Genomic DNA, 27,782 nt, shown 5'->3' with positions numbered 1-27,782 from the left:
ATTGCTGCCCAGCACACAGCACATGCCAGTGTGTGCCAGACCTTTATTTTGTTGACCCCACAGAGGATGCCAAACAGATGCTGTAGCTTAAGATAAAGCCCCATTTGACAGAGAGGTGGGGGAGACTTTCCCCCCTCACTGGGCTCCAGCTGCGCTGCAGGAAAGGGAATTGTACCCCACTTGTTACAGCTGAGGGGTTTGCCCTGATCCTGCACCCACAGGGAATGGGAGCACCGACATCACCTGAGGCTGGATTGGTTCCCATCAAATTAACCAGTTCTGCAGCTGAGACTCTAATTAGGCTCATTTCAGGACATGCTAATTGCCCTGAGGACTGGCACCTAGACAGTAATGATCACTCGCTCACACCACTCTCTCACGGGGTACCTGCAGGTTTGCAGGGTGAGGACAGGGCAGGGGCTGCCCCAGCACATGGGCCCATGGGCACAGGCAGTGCCCGCAGACAGGCTCCTGCACCCCAACGCCTCCCAAAACAAACCAGGCTCTACTATTGCTACTAGTTAATTACTTAAGCAGCCAAGTGCCCAGCAAGATGGCAGCCAGTCTTCCTCAGACCAGTCTCCCTCTCGCGCATCCACATCAGCATCACAGCAGCTGAGCCTGGCTCCTGGGAGGACACGTCTTGTCCCAAAAAAGCCATTTAATGAGCAGGGCGTCTGGGGCTGATCCAAAGTATTTTCTGGAGAGGGCAGCAGGGATGTTGATGCCAACCGTGCTCTGTATGGCCCAACTGCCTATATGATTATTATTATTTTTTGTTGCCGGAGGGTGTTGCTTGCTATGGGGACAGAAGCAGCTTTTTACACAGCAACTTAAATCTAAATAAATCAGTGAAGGGGCAAAGGAAAAGAAAACTCCTTTTGGGGTAAAACCTTGCAAATTCAAAGTTAAAAGGATGTTCCTACTGCAGCAAAGCTGCGAGCAGGAGCCGGGGAGGTGGAGAGATGTGCAAAGGGGATTTGTCCATGCAAAACGCAGGCACTGTTTGTGGATATACCAGGCAAACGCCAGCGGCTCTCAAAGGCCAAACCCAGCAGAGGGTACAAGGGCAGTGACCACACGTAGGCAGAAAGTTTTGTGCCCACAAAAGCAGTGCCGTCCCCGCTGGGCATTGCACACTCAGCACAACAGCAAGGACACCTGGGAGCAGCCAGCCGCTGTGGAAACCCCAAAATCCTACCGGAGATCTCAAAGCACAAAGCTACTGGGAGCAAAACTGAGAAGCAGTGAGGATACACTGCCACGAAACTCCAAGGAAGGGTTTTTTTGTCCCTTCCCAAACACAAGAGTAAGGAGAGAAGCACCAGTGACTGAACCCAGCCTGGCATCTGAGTGGAAGGGCAATGATGGGCACACATAACAAAGCAGCTATCAGACTGATGTATGGCTGGGAAATTCCATCTCCCTTCTCAGAAAGGAGTCAGGGGATTTATTATGACCTGCTCAGACCTATCTGGGGAAGAAATGCCAGAACAGAAAGCCCTTCCTTCAAGCAAGCAAAGACATTATAAGATCTAATGGCATGATACCAAAGCTGAGTAAATCCAGACATGAAATAAATGTATTTTCACCAGGAGGACAGGGAGACACTGGAGAGCTGGAGTAGGGGAATAGCCAGCATGGGGTATTTTCACATCAAAACCAGATATTTCCAAAGAGCAAGCCTTGTTCAGGCAGGCATGGCTCTGGGGAACAGGGTTTGGTTCACACTATGGAGGACGGCTGCTCAGTGCAAACTGGGCACCTAAACATTTGCTGCAGAGCTACAAAACTCCAAACCTCCTCATCTGCAGTCAGAGCTCTGGCCATCAGCAATAGGGCCTCTCCCAGCTGAGCAGGGACGGGGCTGAGTTTGAGCCTCAGGGATCACCCGCTCCAGAGCTCCATGTGGACCCAGGTTAGTCCCTGTGGCCCCGGCATTAGCCCTGCCAAGGCCCCCCCAGGGTCGTTGCACTATCTATCTGCTCCAAATACAGCTCAGCTCCCTGCAAGCCAGGAAACTGTGGTAGATCCTTGTGGCAGATCAGTCCCTTAGACCATCACAAGTGGTTACTGCTCAAATAACAGTCGTCCCAAAGCCCTCCTCTCCCTCCCGTTCCCTGGCACCGGAGCTCACAGGGGCCTCCCCCCAACTCACTGAATTGCAGGCGTTGGCTCGCTCCACCTTGGAGAGTTTGCTGGTGTCAGTGTTGAAGACGTTCATCTTCTCCACCAGGCACGTCAGGGCTGTTTCAGTGGCTTCCCCCACCTTCTCATAGACTTTTTTGGACTAGAGGGCAGAGAAAAAAAGGAGCTTAAGCTTTAGAGCACGTCCTCTACCTGCTGCTCTGACTAAGGATGCTGTTGCCCACTGCACCATCCTGCAGCTCCCCGAGCATCACCCTGGGATGAGCTGAAGCCAGCGAAGGGCATCGCAGGGGACAAACCTCCACTGGCTTTGCCCCAAAGTGCAGGGAAGAGCATCGTTGGTCCCCCGCACCGCCCTGGCCCTGGTGCCCCCCGCACCTCATTGTAGTCCAGCGAGGAGTCATTGCAGAGGGCGCAGATGGTGGCCAGCTCCACCAGCCCGTCGTACTGCCCGCACTGCACCGGCTGCTCGTCCTTCAGGCTGCGGGGAGAAAACAACCCCCAAAGCCTTACACCAGCTTACACGTTCAAATAATACAGCTTCTCCTACATATCCCTCATAAAATTTTCTGAAAAGAGGGAGAAAGACCCCAGTTAAAGCCCCGGGCTTGGCAGTAAATGCCTGGGTTTGCATTTTGTGCTTTACAAAATGGAGCAGGACTAGTTACAAATAAAATACCACAGGAGGCAAACAAACTCTGGAAGTGGCCCAGAATAAAGGGGACTGCAGAGGAGCTCAAAAGAGCACTGGACCTGAAATCAGGGGCTGCCAAAATCAGATCATGGATGAGAAAAGGGGAAAAGAAATTCAAGTGAATGTTCACTCCCCCAGAGTTTTCCAGTTGCTGGGGATCTTGAGGAGCTGTAGGACCAGCAGCAAGTCCCTTCTCCTCGCCGTGATGCTGCTTTGTGCTCCCGTGAGCCCAAGGGCCCCCAAGGGAGCATTTAAAAGCAGCAGACAAATTTAACAACTGCATTGCTGTGGCTGTTTCCAAGCAAGTGGTGAACTGTGGCCTTTGCTTCCTAAGGAGCAGCTCTTTTGCTATGTAAAGGAGCACAAACTGGAAATGAGCAGCCCTGAACGCACCAGTCAAGCCAGATTCTGCTCCTCGCCCGCTGCCTGGTGGCAGAAATGGCAGCGGTGGTTTTCAGGGGAAATAAAAATTTATCCCCACTTCAGGAGGGGTAACTGCAGGTTAGAGCTGTATAAACCCAGCCGGTCATCTGCTTGCTGGAAAAATAATTTGTCAGGCATTTATTAGGATCAGTTTATTCCACTGCTGGTTCCCAATGGAAAGAACATTTTGGAGCCCTTGTTACAGCTTAGGAGCGGAAAACAGGGAGCGGCCAAGAAAATCTGAAAAATCTGTTTGCTGAGGGACAAGAAGCCGCGCTGGGCTGAGAGCGGGCAGGGGAGAGCCGCTGCCTCCTGCCCAGAGGACGCTGCCTGGCCCCAGGCTCAGGGGCAGGGGAAGGCAGCGGGTGGAGGAGCGAGCCCACAGGCACTTTGGGATGGGTTTTGATGTTTGGGGAGGTGGAAACACTGGGGATGGCTTTTGCAGCATGTGATCCCCTGGATATTGTTGGGAAGGGATGGGGGATACATCCTCATCATCAGCTGCCCCTGCACGGAGCTGGGCGAGACCCACGTGCTGGGAAGAGCATCGGCAAAGGTGCTGCTAGCTGGTGTTGCACAGGGGTGCGAGCAAAGCCAAGGTCAAGCACGTAATATCCCCCACACTGAGGCCAGGCTAAAGCAAAACAAGAGTTTTGGTCCCACCAGCCCTGGAGGAGTGGGGGGTTTCTCTTCGTGACACCTAAGTGAGCCCTGGAACCCACCTCGATGCGCAGTACAAGCACAGGGCAGAAGCAAAACTCCAAAGCAACAGAACTGTTGCAGACCAATGCAGAGCCTCTCTGCAGGCAGTCCCCAGAGGAGAGGGGACATTGAGCTTCAGAGGTTAGTAGACATGAGTTCAGCCCCTCAGTCTTCCTCATTTAATTGAAATGCACTGATTGATAGCAGCTTATGACCTGGCTCACTTTTTAATGGAGATTCTGAGCCAAGGATCAAATTGGTTCTATAAATATTAATGAAATTAAGTCTGAGGCTGGGATGAATTATAGTTGCTCCACAGATGAGCAGAAGAGACCATGGAGAAGAACGTGCCTGGGATCACACAGCAAAGCAAAGGGGAGTGGAGAGTGCTCCAACCACTGGCTGAGCTTCTCATCTTCCTCCTTCCCAGACTTTCCCCGCACTGGGGAGCATCACCTCCTTTCAAAGGAGGGGGAATAAACAAACACAATTGCAGAAAACTCCATGTGTGTAATAACGCACCAGGGAAAAGCCCCTGGCTCCCACACCCTGCCCTCGGCTGCAGCTCAGCAAAGCCCACATTTCCCCTGAAACATGTCCTGACATCAGCAGAATTGTGCCCCGGGCACAGCAGACATCTCGGCTGTCCCTGCCGAGGACACGGGGCTCAGGGAGCACTTTTCTGCCGGGGTTTGCAGTTGTTTGCAAGTCCCTTGGCACATTGCTGGCGGCGCGGCTCCCAGACAAGCTGCCGGCCCTGGGTCCTGCTTGGGGCGGGGGCAACAGTTGCTGGCCAATACTGAAAATGCACAGGCTTCAGAAATTTGGAGAATGAGCACGTTCTGAGAAAAGCCTTGTTCATCCCTATTCCCACACTTGCCATCTTCTCTGGATCAAAAGCAGGCTTGTTTTACTGGGACTGCTAACGAAGGGAGAGCCGAGCGCGGGGAGCCCCTTTGCTGGGCGGTGAGGTGGCGGCAGGCAGAGCTGGGGTGTGCACCCCCCACATCCTATCGGGCAGGGGCTGGTGGCAAGGGACAGTAAAACAATTGCCCTGGCCCCCACCAAAAGCAAAGGGCAGTCACCCAACTCTTGCAAGACCAGCATGGCCAAAAACCAGTGCCCGGCAGGTATCTCCATAGGCAGGGTTCAGTGTCGCTGCGAAACGCCACGAAAAACCCCTGTTTCTCCCCAGCTCACGGGGCGAGCCTGGGGTCCCCCAGCCATGGCCACGAGCTCGACCCTCCCACCTCCTCCCAACCATGCTGCCAGCCCAGGGCCACCCTGAAGCGGAGGGGACCCACACTCACATTTGTCCCTCGGGGGCATAGGTGGAGCCAGTGATGCTGAACTCGTGCAGGCTGCACTGGGCGCCCTCCGCCTTCTCCATAACGAACATCTGCAAGGGGCAAAGATGGAGACAGAGCATTAGGCAGTGATTTTTTGGCACAACCTGTGTGCTTGGAGATCTGCCAGCCGGTACTGTCCCAGCGATGGCCCTGCTGGCACTGGGTTCAGCCCCCACCCTGGTCGCCCACCGCTCCTGGCCGTCCACGGATCCTTCCAGCTCTCCCCTGCCTTTTTCATGTTCACCTCCTCCAGCTCTTTTTTTCCATCGGAGAGGAGCAATGCCGAGCCAGTTCCTAAGAAGGTGCTTGTGTTTTTCTTGGAGAGAGAAGGAGCCTGATCCAGGTTTCCACTCCTGCCCCAGCCACCCTGGAAAGACTCTGTGGGGCAGGATCCGACCAGCTGCCCCTGCCACCCTTTCCCAGCCAGCTCTCGGCCACCAGCTTGCCCTGTGCGTTCCTGGGATCACAGCTCTGGGCACTGGCAGTGTGGCAGCTCAATAATAAAGCCCTGGGGAGCTTTAAAAGTCCCACACACTCTATTTTTAGTGATTTTTGTCTTTCGAACTCCTTCCAGTTTCACTCTTACTGCTATAGTGAGAGCAACAAATCCCAAAAAACCTAAAACAGAATAAAAATCCCCCTCTCCCCAAGCTCTCCCAGTCCCCCCTTGCCCCCTCCCAGCACAGCCCACCCTTTGGGGCAGCCTCCAGCAGGAGCAAGAGCAGTGCCCAACCCCAGCCAAGGCGACAGTTCAGCGATGCTCCTTTCTGCTTAATTGTAATTTTTGACCCATGCTGAAGCCAAAAAAGTAACATAATAAATAAATAAATTAATAAAACTGTTTTGACGAATGCGTTTCCCCAGCCACGACTGCCTGTGGGGAGCAGCCAGGAGGGAGGATGGCTGCAGGGAAGCGATGCTCTCCTCAGCTCCATGAACCTCCTCGGCAGCTCCAGAAAGTGAGTGTGGGGCCAACTGTCCCCCTCCACCCTGTCTCAAACCATTATTTTTTCCTTATTTCTTTTCCTCTGGTTATTTGAGATGTTGCCCAGGAGAGGGAAGCAATAGATGCTGGAGAAATTGGGAGGCACTGCTCAGCACCAGAGATGCAACAGCTCCAGGTACCACCCACTTCTCTCTCCTCCGTGCTTCCTCCGGCAACTAACAGAGGTTAATTTACTGTTATTATTAATTATTGTTCATAATACAACGACACCCTACCAGTGCAGCCATGCTGGCTGGTGCGTGTGAGACCTCCCCACGCAGCCTGGTATCCCCAGGTGCAAGCTTAGGGCCAAGCCAAGCAAAAAAAGGTCAAGCTCGGGGAAGCACGTTTACAGCAGGTTTAGCACCAGGATGCCTTGGTGGGTTTTCTCACCTCTGTATTTTACAGGTTTGGGCAAATCAAAGCAGGAGGTTCAAAGTGTACATCTCCTGTGTGAATACTTCTGAGCTCAAAGCAACCTCCCCATGGCTCTACTGCTTCATAGCTATTTGCAGATATGCTGATGCTGGGCTATTGCCCTCAGCTTCTTTCCCAGAGCCCATCCTGGAGCCCCTCAGCATCCCTGAAAGGTTTTGAAGAAAATCATGAGCCAAAGGGTTGCAGAAGAGATGACCCAGGTCCTCTGTTGAGGCTCTGAGCTCCTCTGGCAGGAAGTGCAAACACTAACACATGAAGGACCTCAAGAAACAGAGCTGAAACACATCCTGTCTCCTTTGGTGACTGATCTCCCTGAGATGACAGACTCCAGAAACTGAGGCAAAGTGCGGTGCCCAGTTTGAGACAACATCAAAAGGGACCTTCGAAGGCTAAGCATCCTTCATCTCTTTTTGAAATGTCTAATGACATTGGCCTTCCAGAGAGCCAAAATCTCCTGGTCTCATCAGAAAATGGACTCCTGCACTCAGAAACACCAACTGGACTCATTTATTAAAAAATCTGAAAGCATCCACCCTAGCCACTGATGGTTTTGCCTGATATGGGCCTGTTTGCTTTCAAATGCTCATGGCTACAAAACAATTACTACTTTCACAATAGCACTTTCTTATTAAAAAGGAAAAGAAAAAAAATAAATAATTCTAGGCCCTTTATTTTTCCATGCCTATTTAAAAAAGGTGCTGCATAACCCACAATAACCAGAGGTTATATCAAATTTCCTGCCTGCTCCCAGCTTCCGTGACTGGCAGAGTGAGGGGGTGGCCAGGGCATTGCAAAGGTGTTTTGGCAAGATATTTCGGCATATTTCCAGGCTGAAAAGGAGGCAGGTTTACAGGCAGTGGAAACAGTCCAGAGGAAATAGCTGTGTCTTAATCTGTAAAGACGATAGGTAGGGTTTCCATCACAAAAATAATATAAATAATAACAGGAGCAATAGAAGGAGGTGGCAAAGCTGCGTGCCACAGCCCTGCTGAGCGGTTTGGGGAGGCTGCCGAAGAGAGATGCTCACAGAGGGGCTGCCTGACCTCTTGCGCTGCCATGGTGAACACCAGCTCCAGCATCCAGCAAGGGGATCCCAGCCAGCATCACCCCAGGGCCTCCCTCTGCTCACACGCCTGCTATTAACCCTTTTAAAACCACGCCGGCAATCTGGGGTTTTCATGCAACAGAGAGATCGGAAGGAAAACGTTACTACATCCTTATGAAGAGCACACCCGACTCCAAAAGTGTTCCAGCCATCGCTCCTTCTGCCCTGCAGATCTCGCCTAGCCCCAGCTCTGTACCCCACAGCCTGACGCTGCTGGTGTGTACTTTTAGAAAGCAAAGGGCAACAGCTGCACCATCCCCGGAGCAGCACATGGCATCCGGCTGCAGGCTTGCAGGGAAGAGAGATGCGAAGGATACATCTCCACATTTCCGTATTTTCGGTAGTATCTTTAAAAGAACGACTCATCAAAAGGCAGATGAGATAGGATTGCTGTCTGGAATAGTAAGAGGCTGTAATCATCAGTCATTTACCCATCAATCATCCCACGGATCAGCATCATTTTCCTCCTGCGCTGGAAGCAGCCCCGGCCAACAGGCGCCCACCAGCAACTGCCACAGCCGGCAGCTCAGCCACAGCCCCTGGGAAGCCCCCAGCAAGGTCCCCCACTAATTAGTGACTGGTTTAGACAGACAAAACTGCTGAATCAAGGCACAGTGTCCTGGAGATTAAAAAGCAAATAGTGCCTGCAGCAGCTCCTGGGCAGCTGCAACGGGGACAGGAGTTAGCACGTCCAGGCTCTGCTACAAGGTTCATTGAAAATAAACCCTTTTCTGCTTTTGTTCCCCAAAACACCAGCCATCTTGAAGACAGCCAAACTCACCAGCCACCTCCCTCTCCCCGACATGAGGTGCCAGGATCTCCCCTCTCCAGCCCCGTCCTGCTCTGCCCCTCGCAGCAGTAGCCCCGAGCCTGCACAGCCACACTCACATCTCCACTTCACGTCCTGACTTTCAAACGCCACCTTTGTGCTCCTGGAAACTTAAGTTGTGATGCATAAAAGAGTGCTGCAAGTTTTAGGAGAGTGGTTTAAATGTGCAAGAGCTGCAATGCCTCTCTGCCCCCTTCTCCGCCTGCCAGACTCCCATCACTCCCAGCTGCACAGTTTAATGGCTGGGAGAAGGCTGGTCCTGGTTGCTCCGCATCGTGGGCTGGGGGAGATGGTGGTCCTGATGACCATAAGGTGAGCGACACAAACCCCAGGTTTAATCTGATTTACTAAGTGGGTTTGTGACTTTACTGCATTACTGCAGAGCTGTGACCTCGGGTAGACTCGAGGTCAGAGCAAAAGCACCAAAGTCTTGGCCACCCCAGATGGACAAGGCCCCCAGCACAAAACACTTCAGTGGGCACTTAACACCCACGGGCATTTGGGGGACACAGCTTCACCCCTGCTGACCACCTGGGATCCATATGTGTCTGCTAAGCTGGCTCAGCCAGCACCCCAGCCATGAGACCCAGGCACCAAGCGAGAACCAGTGGTGCAGCCCTTAAAAAACAGCTGAGGGTTTTAAAACAGACCGAAAGCCTTTCAAGAGTCACTTTACAGCTCTACAGATCTGATGCTGGCAGTGAGACGTAAAGGGCAAGCACCGCCTGGCAGCATACCCTGTGGCTGAGCAGCTGCACTCACCCAAATTTAATGTATGATTTAATTAAATCACACTCAATTAACACATTCTTCCAGGTTATCGATAGGCTTTCCTAGTTTTTTCACCCCGTGGCTGAACCGGCTGCTTGGTGCAGCACATCCAGGACATGCCAACGTCCGCCCAGCACAAATATTTACCCACCCGCCGCTCGGCAGAGCCGCCGGCAGCCTCCGTGCTGCCTGCGTCAACACGGGAATCCCTGTCCGTTAAACATTAACAGCCGTGTCTGTGTGTCCTGGGGCCAGCCTGGCTCTCGGTATCACTCCCTGGGAGTCAGGATTCAGCCAAGTGAATAACATCGGAACAGGGTTGTGAGGAGATGGAGTGGCGAAAACATTGAATTTTAAATTGAGGTGTTGGGGTTTTATTTTGCAAAGTTGCTGACTTCATTCTGCAAATGATGATCGATGCTAAAACTCTCTTGGGTGCCACTGCCACACTCTGTCCCCCTCCTGCCCTCTCCCTGTCTCAGCATCACAAATCCTGCCTCTCCCAAATGCACCACACTGGGAGATGGTGGCACTTCTTCCCAAGTTCAAGGAGCAGATCCTCTGGTAGGAAGCGGTTTGGGGAAGGCATGGTCACTCCTACCTCTCCTTCTGCAGTCTGCAGAGCTAAAGAGACCCCAAACACTGGGGTCACCCTTTACGTGCTTCTCTGCATCACTGGGTCAGAAAATGGGCTGGTGGGAACCTCCTCGAGTGAGACATGGGTGGCTTGGTCACTGCCTCGTTCCAGCAGTGTCTCGTTTTAAATCATTTACAGGGCAGAAATACCAGACGTTTCCAGTCATCTGTAGTTTGTGCTGAGCAAACCAGTAGCCAAAGCCCACGGCCAGCTTGCAGCATGGTCACGGCTTCCCACCACACCACACAAGTGTCAGAGAGGAGGAACGGTGGCCAGGTCCATTTTTCCCCACAGCAACACATTTTCCAAGGTTTTCCTATAAAACCGACATGCCAAGGCCATGAAAAAAAGCTTTCCTGAGACTTGAGGATTAATGGGGAAACTGAGAAGTACTCAGATGGTCCAGGCTTTCCTAACAAGTCACCTCTCCATACAGCCAGGCATGCGGGAGCAGAACCCTCTGGTAGACCAGGAGCTTTCAATCTCTTTGCCAAACCATCCCAGGGCTCCCTCCATCAGAAATGCTTTTCAGTCCGAGCCAGAGCTGCACACAAGTGCTGATGGCAGACCTTCTGCCAGGCGGGCACGGGTAGCTGAAGTACCTTTTCACCAGGTCACAGGGACCTTCTCTTAACCCCTTGTATTTCCGTGTGAGCTTGTCACAGACCCACACATTGCAGTGACGCTCCAAGCTTTGGCCTCACAGGTCCAGGCTTTGTAATTTTGCATGGTCCAGGATTTCTCACTGGTTTGGTTAAAAACAAGGGAAAAATGGGCAAGAGAGCAGAGGAGGCCAACTGCACTGGCATCTCCAGGAGCTCTGTCTCAATGCCACATCCCAGCAGGAAGAAATGCTCTCTGGAGAGGGAGCGCCGAAACAAGTCTGCAACATGGCACCTCCAAAATGGTGTGTTCGTGAAACTGAGTTTTCTAATTACAACCAGACCTAGAGAAGCCATAAACCTCCTCGCCCCCAGTCGGGCAGAGAGGAAGCTCAGGTCTTCCTACAAACCATCTTTCATGCTCACCTTCAAATTCCTAATATGAAACAAGTCTGATGAGGACAGCAAAGCCCATCACCCCAGGATGGGGAAGGAGCAATGCAGAGCGCTCGAGGGCTTACAAAGCATCCCCCCTGTACCCCGAAATGCCCCCAGGACTCACCCGGCAGACAGACATCTGGTTGGTGGTGAGGGTGCCAGTCTTGTCGGAGCAGATGACGGAGGTGCAACCCAGGGTCTCCACCGAGGGCAGGCTCCGGACGATGGCGTTCTTCTTGGCCATGCGACGTGTGCCCAGCGCCAGGCAGGTGGTGATGACGGCCGGGAGGCCCTCAGGAATGGCGGCCACCGCCAGTGCCACCGAAATCTTGAAATAGTAGATGGCCCCCCGAAACCAGGAGCCCCCATGGACAGGGTCACTGAAGTGGCTGACATTGATGACCCAGACGGCGATGCACACCAGGAAAATCACTTTGGAGAGCTGCTGGCTGAACTCATCCAGCTTCTGCTGCAAGGGGGTCTTCTCGGGCTCTGTCTCCACCATCTGGTTTCGGATCTTCCCAATCTCCGTGTACACCCCTGTCGCAATGACAACCCCTACAGCCTTCCCAGCTGCGATGTTGGTGCCCTGGGAGGGAAGAAAGAGGCCAGAGTGGAGATGTGGGCATGAAACCGCTTGGCCTGAGCGGGGAAATGGGTCACTTGTTGTGGAAGGAGACACGAGATCTTGGTTAAGGGGAAAATGAGACATCCTGGGATTTTATATAAACCCACCCTAAAGCAGCAGGAGGCCCTCCAAGAGCTCTCTTGCCCCTCAGGGACTTGACTTTTGCCGAAGAGGAGCATGAGCAAGGAGGAAACCCAAATTTGCAATAGCTCAAGGCTCAACCACAAACCTTTTCCCCATCTATAATGTGTCCTACATGACAGAAAAAACGCCAAGATTGCCCAAGGTATTTAAGGGCATCATGTGCCACAGCCCAAATGAAATCCCATGGAAGCAGGTCCTCATTTTTATGGATTTGGGGCTTTTTTTATGGATTCAGGTTTTTCTCATGCATACACTCCCTTTCACTGCTCAGAGATCTCCCACATCCATCAGCCTCTTCACTTAGCGACTCTTTGGAAAACCACAGGAGAGGTGGGGACAGGCGTAAGGGACTTACGGAGAAAAGCATGTTCTTCTTGTCCTGGTTGACAGCCCGGGGGTCGGGGATGGGGTCAGCATGTTTGATCACCGACACAGACTCCCCTGCCAAGACAAGAGAGGAAGGATGAACCACCTGCATTTCCTCTCCAGCATCTGCTCAATGTTGCTATGAGCCTGCATCACAATCCCCGCAGCTTTCTAAAGCAGCACTTTGCCACCAAACCATCAAAACATCCATCGTGGGGGTGTCAGAGCTGGGCCAAGGCACTCTGAAGATGAGGGCTGCAGAAGAACGACCTGTGTGGATCCCGAGGCCCCATTCAGCCCAAGTGGACGGGGCCAAACCCCCACGCCAGGGAGCCACTGGCTTGCAGCGCAGGTTTGCATGGTCAGATGGGGTTTGTAGGGCAGCACAACAGGAAAGGTGCCCAAAGCACTTCTGTTGAAGTTTTATATGTTGTTCTTTGCAGATTTGCCCTTTTGCTGCATCTCCTCTTGCCCTTGGAGAACTAAGTTAATACAAAGCCATGTTTCAAGGAGATTGGGCTCCTTCTCCTGTGTTTTTAACATTTTTTTTGATTGCCCTTCCTTCCCGGCTGCCATCTCCTAACTTGATGACTTTAAAAAATCACACAAGAGAGCTGAAATACTGGAAGCCCTTTTTGTCATCTGATCATTCACTGCCCTTCCCTGACAGCAGAGAGAAAGAATTTTTGAAATATCATAGATTATCAGCTTTCAGGGCTTTTCCAGTGCTTAAAAAAAAAGCCCCAAATATCGTCACCTCTCCCTGAAGTCACGAAGCCTCATGCACCAGCAGTCATCGTGTGACAGTTGCACAGGGGAAGCGTGGGCAGGGACAGCCCCTCTTGAAACCCCCCTTGTCTCACGGCACAGCCTCATGTTTTGCAGAAGGGATGGCCAAGCACCAGGCACATCTCGCCTATGCCATGACTTTTAGATGGTGCTGAGACCTCCCCAGGTCCTCAATCTCATTCTCCCACCCGTTTCCCACCCCAGCAAAGCGCTCAGCTCAGTGTCAGTCCCCAGATTTGGCTCAGGGCACATGGCAGAGGGAAATCTCTGCCTTCAGCAGTCGCCTGCACATACCTGTGAGGATGGACTGGTCGACCCGCAGGGTGGTGGACCGGATTTCGATGATCCGGATGTCCGCTGGCACCTTGTCACCAACTACAAGGGGCAAGAAGAGCAGAGCAGCTCCATCAGGTGGGACCAGCAGTGCCCGCTGCCCCAGGGAAGGGGTACAGTAAACCCTAAATGCTCCAGCATAGCCAGGCTCTGCCCCAAAGTTTGGGGCCAACGGTTTGCACCTCAGTTCCTGCTGCCTTCCCTCATTTCCTATTTCAACTGTCCAGTCTCCAGGGCAGCTAGTGGCTTTTGCTGTGAATCACTGTGTCCCTAGGTGGCCTGGGCACACGGCAGCACCCAGCCTGCGCCAATGAGGGGTACAGCCTGTGGTAAACCAGGGTCCTGCCCTGGGATGCCTCCTTTCTGCATTTAAAGCTTATTTCATTAAATTTAAACATCAAAAAAAGAAAGCTGGGAAGAGGCACTATCAGTTGCAGTTGGGCAGTGCAGGGATGGCACCTTGAGGAATTTCTAATTTTAGGGGATTACCTTGCACAAAAGCAGCCAGCCCAGGGAGTGGGCAGCAGCAGCGCTGCGGCCAAGGGGGTTATTTGTGCCATGCCAGGAACCCTCCCCCGTCCCCCATGGACCGACCACACGTTTCTAGCACCACCTTCCTCTGCAAAATTCAGCAGGACCAAGTGCTGCCCCGTCCCTGCTGCACAGGGATGCTGCCAGGGCAGTGACCTGCCTGCCAGCCCTGCCCATCGCCTTCCCCAGCTGCCACCCAGGCAAAGCTAACCGTGCTTCAAGCCAGGTTTGCCAGGACAAGCAGAAAAGGCAGGAGCTCTGCATGGGGTGGCCAGGTGAGCAGAGGACCCGAGTGGGGTCCCAGCAAGGCCCCACATACCACCTGCCCTGGCTGCACCTCTGCAGTGACATGCACTCCTCCACCATGGCTGGGACCCCCTTAACCACCACTGGCAACGAGCACCCACTTCCCTCCTGCCAGCGAGCGGGCAGAAGGGCAGGCACCTTTTCTCTTCTTTTTGGAGCAGAGCCACTGCAGTTAGAGATGCAGGCATGTGGTCCTCGGGGCACGAAGCATCACACCCTCTGCCCTCCAGCCAAACCCCGGCCTGTCACCCCACATCACCTGTCCAGCCACCTCCCCATCTCTCCTCTTCCCTGCAAAACCCACACAGCACCCCTATCTTGCTTCTTCCCTGCAAAAACCCTCAAACATTCCCATTTTGGAGCAGTCCAAGTCTCTCAACACCACTCTCAACCTCGTTTCAGGGCTCTGTGGGCTGACTGGAAGCTGATGACATTGGAAGACCTTTTGTGGCTGAGACAAACAGCCATCCATGGGTCTCCTGGCACGGCACAGTGCTTGTGAGTGAAAGCAGCCCCATCAACTGACAGCCACTGATCACCACCCACCAAGGCTCATATGCTTCCTTAGAAAACCCATTTAAAGCTGCTTTTCCCGCTGGGTTTCCTCCTCCCAGCTCTTCCTCCTGCTCCCTTATCAGCTGGATGCAACTGCGCTCCGGCACTTCGGAAATATTGAGGCCGAGAGCGTCCTGGCTCGCAGTGCCTTACATCACGTTACACAACACTGCCGGCTTGGCCGCTAACGATCGTCTCAAATCCCAGACTTTAACGAGCGCTTCCTCCCAGGGCTCGTAAACCCCCCCCGCCCCGAGCGCAGCGGGAGGGGGGCTGGAACTGCTCCACCACCCAGCCATTTATTCCAGCTGCAGATCCGAGCGCTGTAGGATGTGGCATGCAACATCTGCTGTCCTGACAGACACGCATCGCTCCCCGTTACACTCATTTTTGGGGGGTCTGAGATGGGGGGTGCTGAGCATAGGGAGCCACTGAACCCCCCAAAACGCTCACTTCGTGCATAGACTCAGACATCGCATATGCTCAAGGGAGCTGGAGCACCTTAAAGGGAGCAAAGAGCTCCTCTTCCTCCCTGGGAAAGGCGGGGGAGGGTTTGTAAACATTATCTAAACCTGCAGATGAAAAATCTGTTGCCAGCATCTAGAGACAGCGTTGAGCCCCGGTGCCATGGGGGTAGCATCCACTCAAGGGCAGATAGTGCGGCGGCATCCCAGGAGACTTGCGTGGCGCAGGACAGATGGACAGACATACGGACATCTGTAGGTGCCGTGAGCCAGCTATTGAACATGTGCCGGTCGCCCAAGCACTGCAAGTCTACCCCGTGCCAAAAGCCAAGGGAAAGAAACAGGAGACAACATGGGGTGGCCATGGCCACCAGCACTGCCCGAGCGAAGCAGGAGCGGGCAGGTGGTGCAGCACCTGACAGAGCTCCCTTGGTGATGCCCTGCCTGCACTTTTTGGGCAAGGCAGAGAGCTGGCGCTGCAGCTGAGTTTAAGCTCTGTGCAGCTGCCTGCACAAGAACTCACCTCGATGGCCTTGTTACAAAAGGGCAAAAATCAGCCGGGTTTAAACAGCTTGCCAACTTGCAACATGCAACCATCATTCCCCTCTTGTCTTACTGCAGCAGGTTTTCGGCTCCCGGCTGCCAAATTTATTGCATTTGCACCTGCAAACAGAAGCCAGTCCCTCCTGCCTGCGCTGTCCCTGCCGTCCCCAGGATGTTACCTGGATGTCCACTGCACATTCACAGCTATTGCTCCTGGTGCACTTCCCTATCATACAGCCTGACAGCATCCTTGCCACTTACTATAACCTCCTAAACTCAACATTTGCTAATTAATTTGCAAACCCCTCCAGAGAAGAGCTCAGCTCTCTCTCTCTCCCTGTCATGATGCTGATTGTGCCACTAAAAAGCAATATTCAGCTGCTGACGAGTAGGCAGCAAGCACTTGATTTGGGGAAAGATGGCAGAATTTAATTAATTAATAATTAATTTAATTAAAGGCCAGGTCAGCAGCTGGAGTGCATTGCTGGAGCTGGCTTGGAAGCGCCGCCAGCTCGCCCAGCTGAGGATCTGGCCGGCACTCCTCTGCTTGATCCTCCCCGCATTATTTTTATGTTCATCTTCCAGCTGAAGCCCAACTGGAAGACATAAATAACAGTGAGCTGGCTGGGCGCGGGAGGGATTGCAGCATGTTTCCACTAGCAGGGCCACGAGGAGGAAAGGAGAGGATTAGGTTTGTGGCTCTGGGGGTTTACAGCATCGTTTAATGAACAAACAAAATGGGATAATTGAAATTCATCCTCTTCAGCTCTGGTGGGGCAGGCAGGACACCTCCAGGCATCCTTCACTGAATGTGAAACCCCGACAGAAGGGCTGGAGGGGGACAACCTGATTGGGGAGGCAAAAGCACCCTGCAGTCAGTCCCCTTTCTCTTGCCCTCCCCAAATAACAAACCCCAGTTACCAAGGACATCTGCCCACGCAGGCAGGACCAGCGCCGCTGCCTGCAGCGTTGAACCCCTCCACGCTGGCGGCAGCGCTCGCCTGGCACCACTGGTGTGGTACCCACCGCCCGGCCGTCACCGCGCCTTGTCTGGGGGATGCATGTGGGAGAGTCGCTTCCAGGGACAAGGAATCTTGGTGGAAAGTTAAAAGTTCTTCCAGTTCTTCCAGAAAACGGGGAAACCCTCCCAAAGCACAAAACCTGTGCCAGAAATACACACTTTATTTTTCTCTTTTCTGCTGTTCTCTACCACCCTACGCTCACGGTGAAGTCTCGGCAAGCTGATGAGCCCCAGCTTTGGCCCAAATCATTTCACCTCTCTGGAGTTGAAAAGAGAAACCAAGATCTCAAGCGTACAACACCGAGGTGACTCAGCAGCTGTGCCTCCAGAGGAGACGTGCCCGGACACTGCAGCAGAGCCCTCCCACCATGAGGACCACAGGGTGCTCATCAGCAAAGCCCCCCTGGCCAGCACCACCTCCCCATCCCACCACGTGCCCTGGGGTGATGGCACCCTACCTGCCACCTCCACGATGTCCCCAGGGACAATGTCCCGGGCACGGATCCGCTGCACCCCGCTGCGGTCGGCGCGAATGACCTTCCCCATCTCGGGCTCGTACTCCTTCAGGGCTTCGATGGCGCTCTCGGCGTTTCTCTCCTGCAAGCAGAGGAGGAGCAGAGCTGCCAGCGGTGGGGGTGCTCATGCCAGCAGACTCCTTCCCCACCCACTGCAAAGACAGGAGCACCCAAACCCCAGCCCTGGCTTTGGTGTCCATTTGCACCATGGATGGGGCAAGTGCCGCGTCTTCTTCAGCTGCTCTGAAATGGCCCCGCTGGCTTAAATCACAGCAGGTCCTGGATGCTGCATGGACCTTTGGGCTTGATTTTCTCATTCTTGGTTTAGGAAGCAGCATATCCCACCCAGATGTATTTCTCCCCACCCAGCAACCTCACCTCAGATCAAGCTTCAGATAAATAAGTGGCCTTAAAGTGAATATATACAAGAAGAGGAGCATTGCTGGCTGAGGCATTTGCTCATCCCCCAGGAGGGATACAGCAAGGCAAGGGGCAGCAGCCACCATGACTTTCTGGTGGACAGGGAAAAAAGCTTCCCTTGGAAAATGCATTTGGTTGTGGCCAGGAGACAAGCAGTGTTTGCCTGGATGGCAGGTAAGTGCAAGATCCTAAACTCCTAACTGCAACAGTCGCCAAAGAAAGACTGAAGGAACGAAGCAAGAGGCAGCCAACAACTGAGCATCTGCGCTGGGGCACAGGGCAGCTTGGCCAACGCAAAAACTGAACTTTTGAGAAATGAATTTCCAACTGAAGAACCAACGAGACCTCAATTGAAGTGTCTCAGCCACATGGAGCAGAGACCTGTGGGGCAGGAGTGACGGGGGCTGTGACTTACCTGCCACACACCCACCACGGCGTTAGCGATCAGGATCATAATAATGACGATGGGCTCCACAAACGCCGTTGTGGTCTCCTCTCCTTCTTCAAACCAGGCCAGGATCTGGTAGGCAAGAGAAAAGAAGGACCACAACATGGTTGAAACAACAAGTGCCAACATTTTAAGAAGGACAGAAACGAGAGCCCACCAACACATGGTGTTTGGTGGAGAGAAGACAACCCAGAGTGGTGGCCAGCCCCACATGGTTTGGTTAAAGCATGGACTTGTCATATCTTAACTCAGGTGCCTCCACTCTTCTGCTGGGGATAACCTAATGCATCAAATGAGCAGGGCTGGAGCCAATGCCTATGCAAAACCTGAACAAGTATTTGCACCAGGAAAACATCTATTTTTGTTTAGTGCACCCATGTGGAGACCGTGGATGAGCAGCTGAGTGGGGAGACCAAGCAGCACTGCTGGCTTCTCAAACAGATGCTGCCAGCAGCAGCTGGGCAGCCACCACGGTCACTGCCTGCAGCATGGCCAGCCTCCAAGAAGCCCCTCCTGGGCAGAAGTTAAGCAATGCAATACGAGTAATTGATGCAGCAAGAGCAGCTCTGCAGAGCAGGGCCTGACCTCGTGGCTTCTGACCACCCTGAGTCCCCTCTCCATCCCACAAAGGCCTCATACCATAACACAAGGGAAGCACACACACTCACAAATATTACGGCTCCATGTAACTGCTTGTCAACCTGTGCTGTGTCAACATAGCAACACCTCGCTGCTCTGCAGCAGAGGCACTGGCACACAGGACCTCTGACACAGGGGTTCACATCTGCTTTACCAATTAGCAGAGCCACCACGGCAGACTCAGCCATCAACCATATTGCAACAGCTCTGCAAATTCACCAACAAAGGGGTCACTGCGAGTTATTTTGGGAAGGTATGGAACCTTGCAAGGGATCAGTCTCCTTCCTTATCTGCCTACAAGTCGTATACGAAAGGAGGGGACAGGAGACTTGGCTTTGCTATCCCCCTGCCAAACACCTTGAGTAATTCTCCAGTGGCTTGGTGGGAAATGTCTCCTCATACAGAGTTGCTCCCAAGGTAGATTGTGGGAAAAACTGAGCTTAGTACTTGGGCACCGCAAGTAAGGCTCAAATCAGCAACTGGGGAGTGAGGTGCCGTTGATGATAAGCACTTCCAAGGCACCACAGAGAGCAAGTACAAAGGGGTTCATATTGCAATTCCTCAGTGCCACCCATAAAAGCACCTTTGCTAATCCTGTGGATGTTGAGTTTAGCTGATCCCACATCACCTCTTGGCATTATTAAGCACAGAGGAGCTCAGCAGTACTCGTGGGTGCCAGCTCACTGAACCTGGTGATGCACCTGCTGCTGGCTGACTGCCTGCGTGTCCCGGGGAGGAGAAGCTGCTTCGTGCTGCAGGAGGTGCAGGGGGTAAATCAGGGCTCCTCCTGGGAAAGACACGTAAGGATGCAGCCTCTCCCCTAGCGAAGGCGGGAGAAGAGCCTCACTGCAGATACACCACTGAGGAAGGAAATGTTTGAGGGTGAGCAATAACACCAGCTGGGGAAGCCGAAGCTGGATGGCACCACCCTGAAGGCACCACACCGACAGCTCTGGTGGCAGGAGAAGCCTCAGCTGGGCTTTATGCCCTGCTAAACACAAGGAGAACCCAATCCTAAGCAGCTCTCTGACATTACCCGAACAAAACGTCACGTTTTGCTGCTGCACGATGAACTGGGAGGCGTATTTTGTCAGCAAGCATTAACCCTGCCCCACACATCGGCAAAGGTTTAAAGGAAATCTATACACCCTGCGCTGGGCCCAGCCATACCTGACACCTGCCCTGAGCACCACCGGCTTGAGCATCACCAGCCCAGGATCTCTGAACCCTCCCAGCCATGCGGCAGGACGGGAAGGCAGCAAACACCAGGCAGGAGGCACCTCCCACGCCAGCAGCCGAAACACTGCCAGTCGTGCTCAGCCAGAGGGAGGGAAAAAAAACGTAAAAAAAAATATTAAACAGATTGGATTTTTATTTTTAATTGAAAAATGAGCAGAAGGGCTCTGGGAGGGAGACTTCACTCTGAGGAGGGCAGACGCATGGGGTTTGGAAACTCTCCCAGCCCTGTCTTTGCCTCCCTAGGCAGATGCACACACTTCAGGCAGGTGCCCATCCTGCTGCCTGCACCCCAATGGTGGTGAAGGTGGTACGTGGAGTTTCTGAGTCAGCCTCAGGCACCTGAAGTGCTGCCCTCACTTCTCATCATGCATAACCCAGCGTTCTGGCCAGGAAAAAGTAAGGCGTGCGACGTCCTGGTAGCCCTCTCTGGGCATGGTAATGCCAAGAGGTGGTGTGGGATCAGCTAAACTCAACAGCTTGGCTGCTACATCAGGAACATATCTGCACCGTGGACACACACATCTCCATGTGTCAGAGACAGTGTCCTCCATTGCAGCAGATCCCAACATGGATCTGGTCATGCTGTAACTTAATACTTTCAAAAATGTTCAAGGAAAACATAAAGAATGGGGTAATTTTCCCTTTCTGTTTTACCATCTATGCAAGTTGAGGCACAAGACATATTTTACTGGATGGAAGATGGGGTTGAAAAGCAATCAGGAAGAATTAAAATCAGAGAAGGGACTTGCAAATAGGCAGTTTGGGTCCTAACTCAGTGAAGAGCTGGAGCACAGACACCGGCCATGGCTGCACGTATGGGGGCAGGAAAGTGGATGGCATCAAAAACGATGAAGGGAAAACATAGAATAGATTTAAGAGGGAAGTTAAAAGAAATAGTAACAAAGGCACCTTCTAACCTAAAAACATAGGAGACTGTTGGTAACAATCTTGCAACGAGATAGAGACACGTCCAAAGGACCTAAGTCTACAAATAATGACAAAAAACTATGGATCACAGGAAAAAGCATCCCAGAGCTGAAAGCTTTGGGCAGCCCTCACCTGCCCTTGTCAGCCCCTTTGCAGCCTCACTCTTGCCGGGGCTCTGCACTTGCTCTCTCCAAGCCCTAACCCTAACCCTACACAGTACCTGGGGCGAACACCCATCCCACCCAGCATCCCACCAAAATGTGCCCAGGACTGAACATTTCCATGGCCCTTTTCTGACTTTGTCTGGTACAGTCTGGGAGAAATAGAAAGAAGCCCACGTAGTTGTTCAATATCACTTTTGGATGGATCATAATTACTGAAAAATCCTAGTGTCTCATCTTTTAAGTAGATACAATGATATTGTCACTATATCCTGGAAAACCATTGCACTGCTGCTACATCTCCTTCATCCAACAGGCACCTTCCGTTGGCTCCTTTGCTACTTGGCTGCCACCTGGGTCCGTATGTGCCCTGGAAGGTGCCCACCCCCCCAGCCTGGGGTACTTACAAATGACAGAAAAGCTGCCATCAACAAGATGCGGACGAGGAGATCTTCAAACTGCTCCAGCACCAACTCCCAGAGGGACTTTCCTGGTGAGAAAACACGAAGCCAAGCACAGTCAGTGCACAAAAAAACCCCAGAGACAGGTAATTTAGACCACTGAGGCTACAGAGACCAACAGGACCCCATCTGCCGCTTGCAGCAGAGCTGCTCCAGTGTCCATCGGCTGTGGGCACTAGTGAGGACATCCAGCGCTGCCATGGGGGATTTTTCTCTCTAATATTAAACAACATTGGCCTGGCTTTACTATGTCTGTTTTTAACTACACAAATCAAATCCTCTGTGTTTCTATTCACAGCTGGTAGCCTTGCCATCACAGGAAAGCTCTGCTGTCAGCTCAGCTTTCTCTGGGATTAAAACCAAGATTAGAAGACCCCAAAGACTCCCTCCTCCTCACCCCCAGCACCCTTCACCCAGACTCAGGGCATGTACCCACCCTCACCTCCAGCCCATGACTTACCTTCTTCTGCGGGGAGCTCTGTGGGTTTTCATTGACAGCCCAGTGAATGTAACAAAGTAAAAAATGATAAAAATAAAAAGATTAATGAGTGATTTTGGCCCAGAGTAGCAATCCCTTCCCTGATGTCCCAGCAGTCCAATCAGTACCCCAAAATGTGACTTGTTCTGCACATATTCCCACATCAAGACAGCTTCTCCTCAAACTTCTCAGTCTGACACCAAGTAAGCAGCACCAGACGCTTCCTGCACCAGGGAAACATCATTTCCCTGCTGCAAGTGGCTCTGGCAGCATTTATTCCTGCAGTCAGCCTGCCTAAGAAATACTCCTCAGGAGCTGCCATCTCCAAATCCAGGACACAGAGGTCCAACCACCCCATGAAACACCCTGCCAGAAACCCAGTATGGACCTGCTGGGGACTGTAACTTTCAGACCACGTCTCCTATTAATCAGTTGTAATTTACAGCCTGCAATTCTCTAGGAAATAAATCCAAAGCTGATGCTCAGCTGGTCCAAGCCATCCTCCTGAATCTGCTCCGGTAGGTGCAGAGCCTCCATCCACACTGGTCTCAGCCAAACCCAAGCCCAGTCATCTGCAGAACCTGAAAAAACCCCAAGGGCTTCCAAACACCCACCACGGTCTCCCTGAGACTCCCACATCCCCATGGATGACTTATTTTCATACACCACATGCACTGAAGGGTCCCACGGCCACTGGGCACTGCACAAACCCTGGTACCCACCAAGGGCATCGCTCCTGCTTCCTCACCGGTGCAGTAATGGATGTGCTGGCCCTGCCGTGGGCAAGGTTTGGCCAAGGACTGCAAGGTCCTGCACCCAGGGAGGGCTCAGGAGTGACGTCCCCTTGTTTTGGCTGCTGATGGGTGCTCATCTCCATTTGCACCCACTCTTCCCACTTTCAGGGTGAATCCTTTGGTTGCCCGCAGAGCAGCTCTGAGGGAAGCTCGCAGCTGGACCAGAACCTCTGACAACTGCCCAAGGGGGGGAAATACAGACATTGCAGCTGTCTCACTGAAAAGGAAATCCAGGATTTGCTGAGCACAGCAGAGCTTGCTGGAGATGGAGAAACCCAAGTCATGAATCAGCAAAGGCTCTGGAGGGCTGTGCTGGTGGCTCAGAGGCATCGCACAGTGCTTCAAGGGAAAGCACCGAGGTGACATGACACCAGGGCAGGGTACCCACTGCCTCCATCCTTTGGGTGCTCTGGGGTGGGAGGGTGCCAGACAGAAAACCCCAACCCCAAACCTCCCAACAGGGAAAAATTCAGGCAGAAACCTCCCGAAGAGCTGTCCCAAAGCCGCCACTGTCTATCACCTACTTCTGCACCCCATGGGGTGATAATAAAACAAGATGTTCCTCCAACTCCTTGCATTTCTGGGAGGCAATAAGGGACTGGCTGAAGTTCAAGAGGAATCAGCCCAAGGCAGACATGCTTGATGCCCTGTCACTGAACCAAACATGGGGTTGTCTCCGAGCACCCCTAGCACAGAGCCCTGAGCGAGAGCAGGAAGTGAAACCTGCTTGGCTGTTTTCCATCATCTATTTTCATTCAGAGAAATGAAAAAAAAACGCAAAACCAAACCCACCTTCACTAAACAAACCAGCGAAAACAAGAAGCCTGAACGTGTTACGTGCTTACGCTTCAAACTGCACCAGCTCCTCAGTGCTCACAGACACACTTACTACAAGTTGTTTTAAACCCACGTCCCTCCTAGATAAGGCTGCTCTGAGCCCTTGTCAGTGTGAGAAACAGACCAGTATGTAACACCTATAATTATTCTTATAGCAAAAAAAATAAAATAAAAACTTGGAGCTGCTTCGGCATTTCAAATCTCTCTTCAGAGCATGTCAGAAGGAAAGTGGCTCTTTTCCCTTTTGCAGCCTGCTTCTCTCCACCCCCAGCTTCCTCTCCCCAGCCCAGAGAGGCACCAAAATTAAAAGTAGAAGAGATCTGCTGCTGCTATTTCCATCCAGACTCCATTTTAAGGGTGCAAACGTGCAAGGTGAGAGGGCTCGGGACAAGCGGGTGCCCTGAGGGAGGTGGCTGAGGCTCCCATAGGTCTCGGCTCTGCCGGGGTGCCCAGGGGTGACTTTCCACCCTGAGCAGCCGCGGTCCTCTTCGTGCTTCTCCCATGTGGTGTTTGCATGAAGAGCCGCAGCGACGCCATTTGCAGAGCAGGGACTTTGCACGAGCTCTTGATTAAACCATGAAAACGGGTTTCTGTGAACTCAGGAGGAAACACGTGCAGCGGGGCAGCCAGCCGAAATACCGCCGGTGGTAGAGTGACACTGTGCCATCCGTCACCAAACCTCAAACGTTAGTAATGCGGCTGCAGGCGCCTCCCAAAAAAAACCCAATTTTGAGTGTATTGACAACCAGGCACCTCCCCTGCCATCAGCGACTCTTTCCATCACGCTTCACGTGGCAGCTCAGCACCCATTTTGCACCAAATACCCAGAGAAAAGGGGCAGAAAGTCACAATAAACTCACATTTTTGGGTCTGAATTGATCAAAACCCACCAGAAAACAGGAACATTTGGGGTTGAAGCCTCTCCCTCTCGCTTCCAAAGTCTCACTAGAAATAAGAGGGCTTGCTACTTGCCAAAAAACGAGTTTTATGTGAGTCAGCCCTGTGGCACCTGGCAGGGCAGCAGAGCTGGTGCCGAGCTGCAGTGCTGCCATGTCTCACCCAGCTGGGAAACCCGCCGCAGGCAGGGAACCAGCAAAATCCTAAATCTGCAATTCCCTTGGGACAACACGCTGAGCACAGACAGGCCGAAATGGAAACTCCTGGCTGGCACCTGAATAATTCCTTTATTTGGTTGGTGGCTCAGAGCTCAGCACAGAGATCCTGCTCTGTGCCCAAGCTCCCTGACACGGCCAGAAGACAAAGGCAGTCACACCACCAAGGGTAGAAAGTGATAACGGTTTCTCAGAGTATCCCAAAACAGGGCCACCCACTCACACCATAAATTTTCAGCTTCCTGACTGAGCAGTCCCAGTGAGAGACCTGCAGCTTGTGGACGCATATCTGCAGTTTCTCTGCTCCTGCTCTTCTGCACCACGGCTTTGGAGGGCAGAGCCAAGAAAGTAGAGATACCACAATGGGGTGATGGGTGTCTGGATGTCAGAGGACCATTCCCACCAGCAGAAGAGTGTGCTCTCCTCTGGGTTATTGAGCGGAGAGGTGCAGGCAGCCCCGGCTCCACTGGCTTTGCCTTGCAGGGACACAAAACACAGTCAGCTCCTGGGACTGCTGAGGATTTGCAACTTGCTCTGAGCTTGTCACATCGCAACTTCTTTCCTCGCTGTGCCATCATGTCACACAGTGACCGTGGCCCAGTCTGGGCTGCAAAATATCGATAAGAGATGCTCTAAGGGCATTGCAACAAGCCCAGCCACCCTGGGCAGACGTGGGGCTGGCGTCGAGCTATTTTAGCTGGAGGTTAATCTCCAGCTCCTGCCAACTCAAACAGGGCTGGCAGCCCACAGGCTGGCGCCTGCAACATGGCAGGGCACGGTAATCAGGTGATGAAAAGGTAAATAAACATGGGTGCCACCCACGAGCGAGGCGGCGCGGGTGCAGGCTGCTGCCCCGGGGCTCTGCGACAGCGTTCGTGTCCCCGGGGAGACCCTGTCCCGCTTTCTGGGCCAAAGCAAACAAATAAAATATGACAGGGTGGCGTTGGGGTTGCTTTAAGGAAATGTTTGAGTTTCTCCCGCTGTAACAGGATCAAAAATCCCCAGAGCAGCACAGCCCTACAGCAGCTGGTGTTTCTCCACTGTGCACTGAGGTATCGCATCCCACTCTGCTTTTGGGGAAACTGAGGCACGAGGCGACACTCTCAGGCCAGCACATGGCAAAGCAAACCCTGGTGCATGCTCAGACCTGGCGTGTGACCCACAACTGCAAATATCTTGCAGGGTGAACACTGACGTAGTGTTTTCCCCACCATTTGAGGAGCTTCCCTAGGATAAAATCAGATTTCCCTTATGGGAAACACTTCTGCCACCAAGGGATATGAGAAGGGTAACGGCACGGTGCCCACCATGGGGGGTAATGATGAGCATCGTGCCTGGGCCCAGCTTTCTGCTCCAAATAACTTCCTTCGAGCTATATTTCTGTGCTGTAAACTATTTTTTTTCCTTGCCTTTAATTTCCTTTTCCATATGTAGGGAAGGGGAAATAGACGGGCAAAACAAGGGACACATCCGATTCCCGGACTCTGCCAACAGGCAGGAAAAACCCCCAAGAAAGTAGTGGAAAGAGGAAGAAAAACCATAAAATATCCCCAGCTGGGAGAGCAGTCCCCCTCCGCTGACATAAAGCAGGAACGCAGGCATGGCTGCTCTGGGATCCTTCCACCGTCCCACAAGCACCAGGCAGAATAAATTGTTATTTTAACTGGCTGCCTTTCCCAGGGCCGGCTGCGCTGGAAGGATCCCGTCCTGGAGGGACATCTGCTCTCCTTCATCCCCGGTGACAGCCGGCACCGCTGCACATCACCGTGCTCCACAGAACTGCTGGATTGCACAACCGGGAAAGGCTTTGCTGGGTTGTTTGAAAGCAAGCTCAGCCCATCACCTTCTCGGTGTAAATCCTGCCTGGGGATGGAGGCTGAAGCTGCTCACCACCTTGCAGGTCACACCTGAGCTGCAGAAGTGTGAAAAAACAGCATTTGCAAACTAATCCCAGGCGTTCTAGCCTTATCTGGGATGACAAACACTCAAAGCCTAATGGTGCTAATGCTACCTGATGTTCACAGAGGACAAAACGTAGTTATCTAAGTGCCTCGGCTGTGTATTACTTACATTAACCCACATGGCTTTGCTTTTACATACAGCCTCACGCCTGCGCTTCCTGAACGCTGGAGCATCCCTGGAGATTGTCCTGCACCTCACCTCTCACCCAGGCTCCGACCACATGCCGGGGCAGGACACGGCTCTGCTTGGGAAGAGCGGGACCTTCAGGGTGCAGCTAAAGGGACTTTCTGAGGCTGTTTCAGCTTCTGCAGAAGCAGCCAGGCTTCAGCCGAGGTCTCATCCTCTACCCGCCCTGGCACCCTTTTGCCTGGCTGGAGGGGAAGCCAGACCCACGGACACCACGTGCTACTGCAGCGAGACAGGGAGGGAAGGATGCTGCAGAGCTGAGTTTGCTGTTTACCAAAAAAGCCCCATATATTAAAAACCACAACAAGGCGGGGGGCTGTCCCGGGGCATCCCCATCACAGGGGCTCACCAGTCCCGACTGCAGCGAGAGGGGCCGAGGCGAAGGCGGGGGTGGGCTGGGTCAGCCTGTGGGGAAGGGGCAGAGTGGCGGCTCGCACACCCCAACCACCCACGGGTGAAAATCGCACCCCCGGGCGGGCGCAGCTGCAGTGGGCTGCGGCAACCAGCATCTCCAGCTGCACCAAGTGCCTGCAACCAAGGAAAACAGCAAGTAACTGTGTGTTAAAAAGCACCTCGTGGGTGCAGGCACCAGGAACATCCCCATTCTCATGCTAGGAGCTGTGGCCAAGCTCTGCTTTGCACCACAACCTGCTCCTGTGGCTCTTCTCCATGTCCTCCACCATCCCCAAGGAGCCAGTCCCAAATCCACAGGTGCTTTTCCTCCTGTTTCTCTCCCTCCTGAGCGAAGGCAGTGGTGGCCCTGGGTGTACCACAGAGGGGGAAGCACCTCCGGCCCCCAGCA

The 27,782-nt window shown here is 53.0% G+C and overlaps 1 protein-coding gene across 3 annotated transcripts in view; it reads right to left on the bottom strand.

Moving 5' to 3' along the window:
* ATP2A3 (ATPase sarcoplasmic/endoplasmic reticulum Ca2+ transporting 3) overlaps window positions 1–27,782 on the bottom strand; it is a 59,707-nt gene that overhangs the window by 17,575 nt on the left and 14,350 nt on the right. For all 3 annotated transcript variants that reach the window (XM_074889919.1, XM_074889920.1, XM_074889921.1), the window contains exons 2-11: window positions 22,072–22,089; window positions 21,558–21,640; window positions 18,152–18,256; window positions 17,260–17,398; window positions 13,343–13,423; window positions 12,249–12,334; window positions 11,246–11,710; window positions 5,278–5,366; window positions 2,527–2,629; window positions 2,159–2,290 (exon numbers count right to left, since the gene is read on the bottom strand). In XM_074889919.1, coding sequence (XP_074746020.1) covers window positions 2,159–2,290; window positions 2,527–2,629; window positions 5,278–5,366; window positions 11,246–11,710; window positions 12,249–12,334; window positions 13,343–13,423; window positions 17,260–17,398; window positions 18,152–18,256; window positions 21,558–21,640; window positions 22,072–22,089 — 1,301 coding nt within the window. The remainder of the gene's footprint in view (window positions 1–2,158; window positions 2,291–2,526; window positions 2,630–5,277; window positions 5,367–11,245; window positions 11,711–12,248; window positions 12,335–13,342; window positions 13,424–17,259; window positions 17,399–18,151; window positions 18,257–21,557; window positions 21,641–22,071; window positions 22,090–27,782) is intronic.

Source organism: Strix uralensis, chromosome 20 (assembly GCF_047716275.1).
Source record: "Strix uralensis isolate ZFMK-TIS-50842 chromosome 20, bStrUra1, whole genome shotgun sequence".
In the NCBI taxonomy this organism is placed as follows: domain Eukaryota; kingdom Metazoa; phylum Chordata; class Aves; order Strigiformes; family Strigidae; genus Strix; species Strix uralensis.
This window is presented reverse-complemented; position numbering and strand designations above follow the sequence as displayed.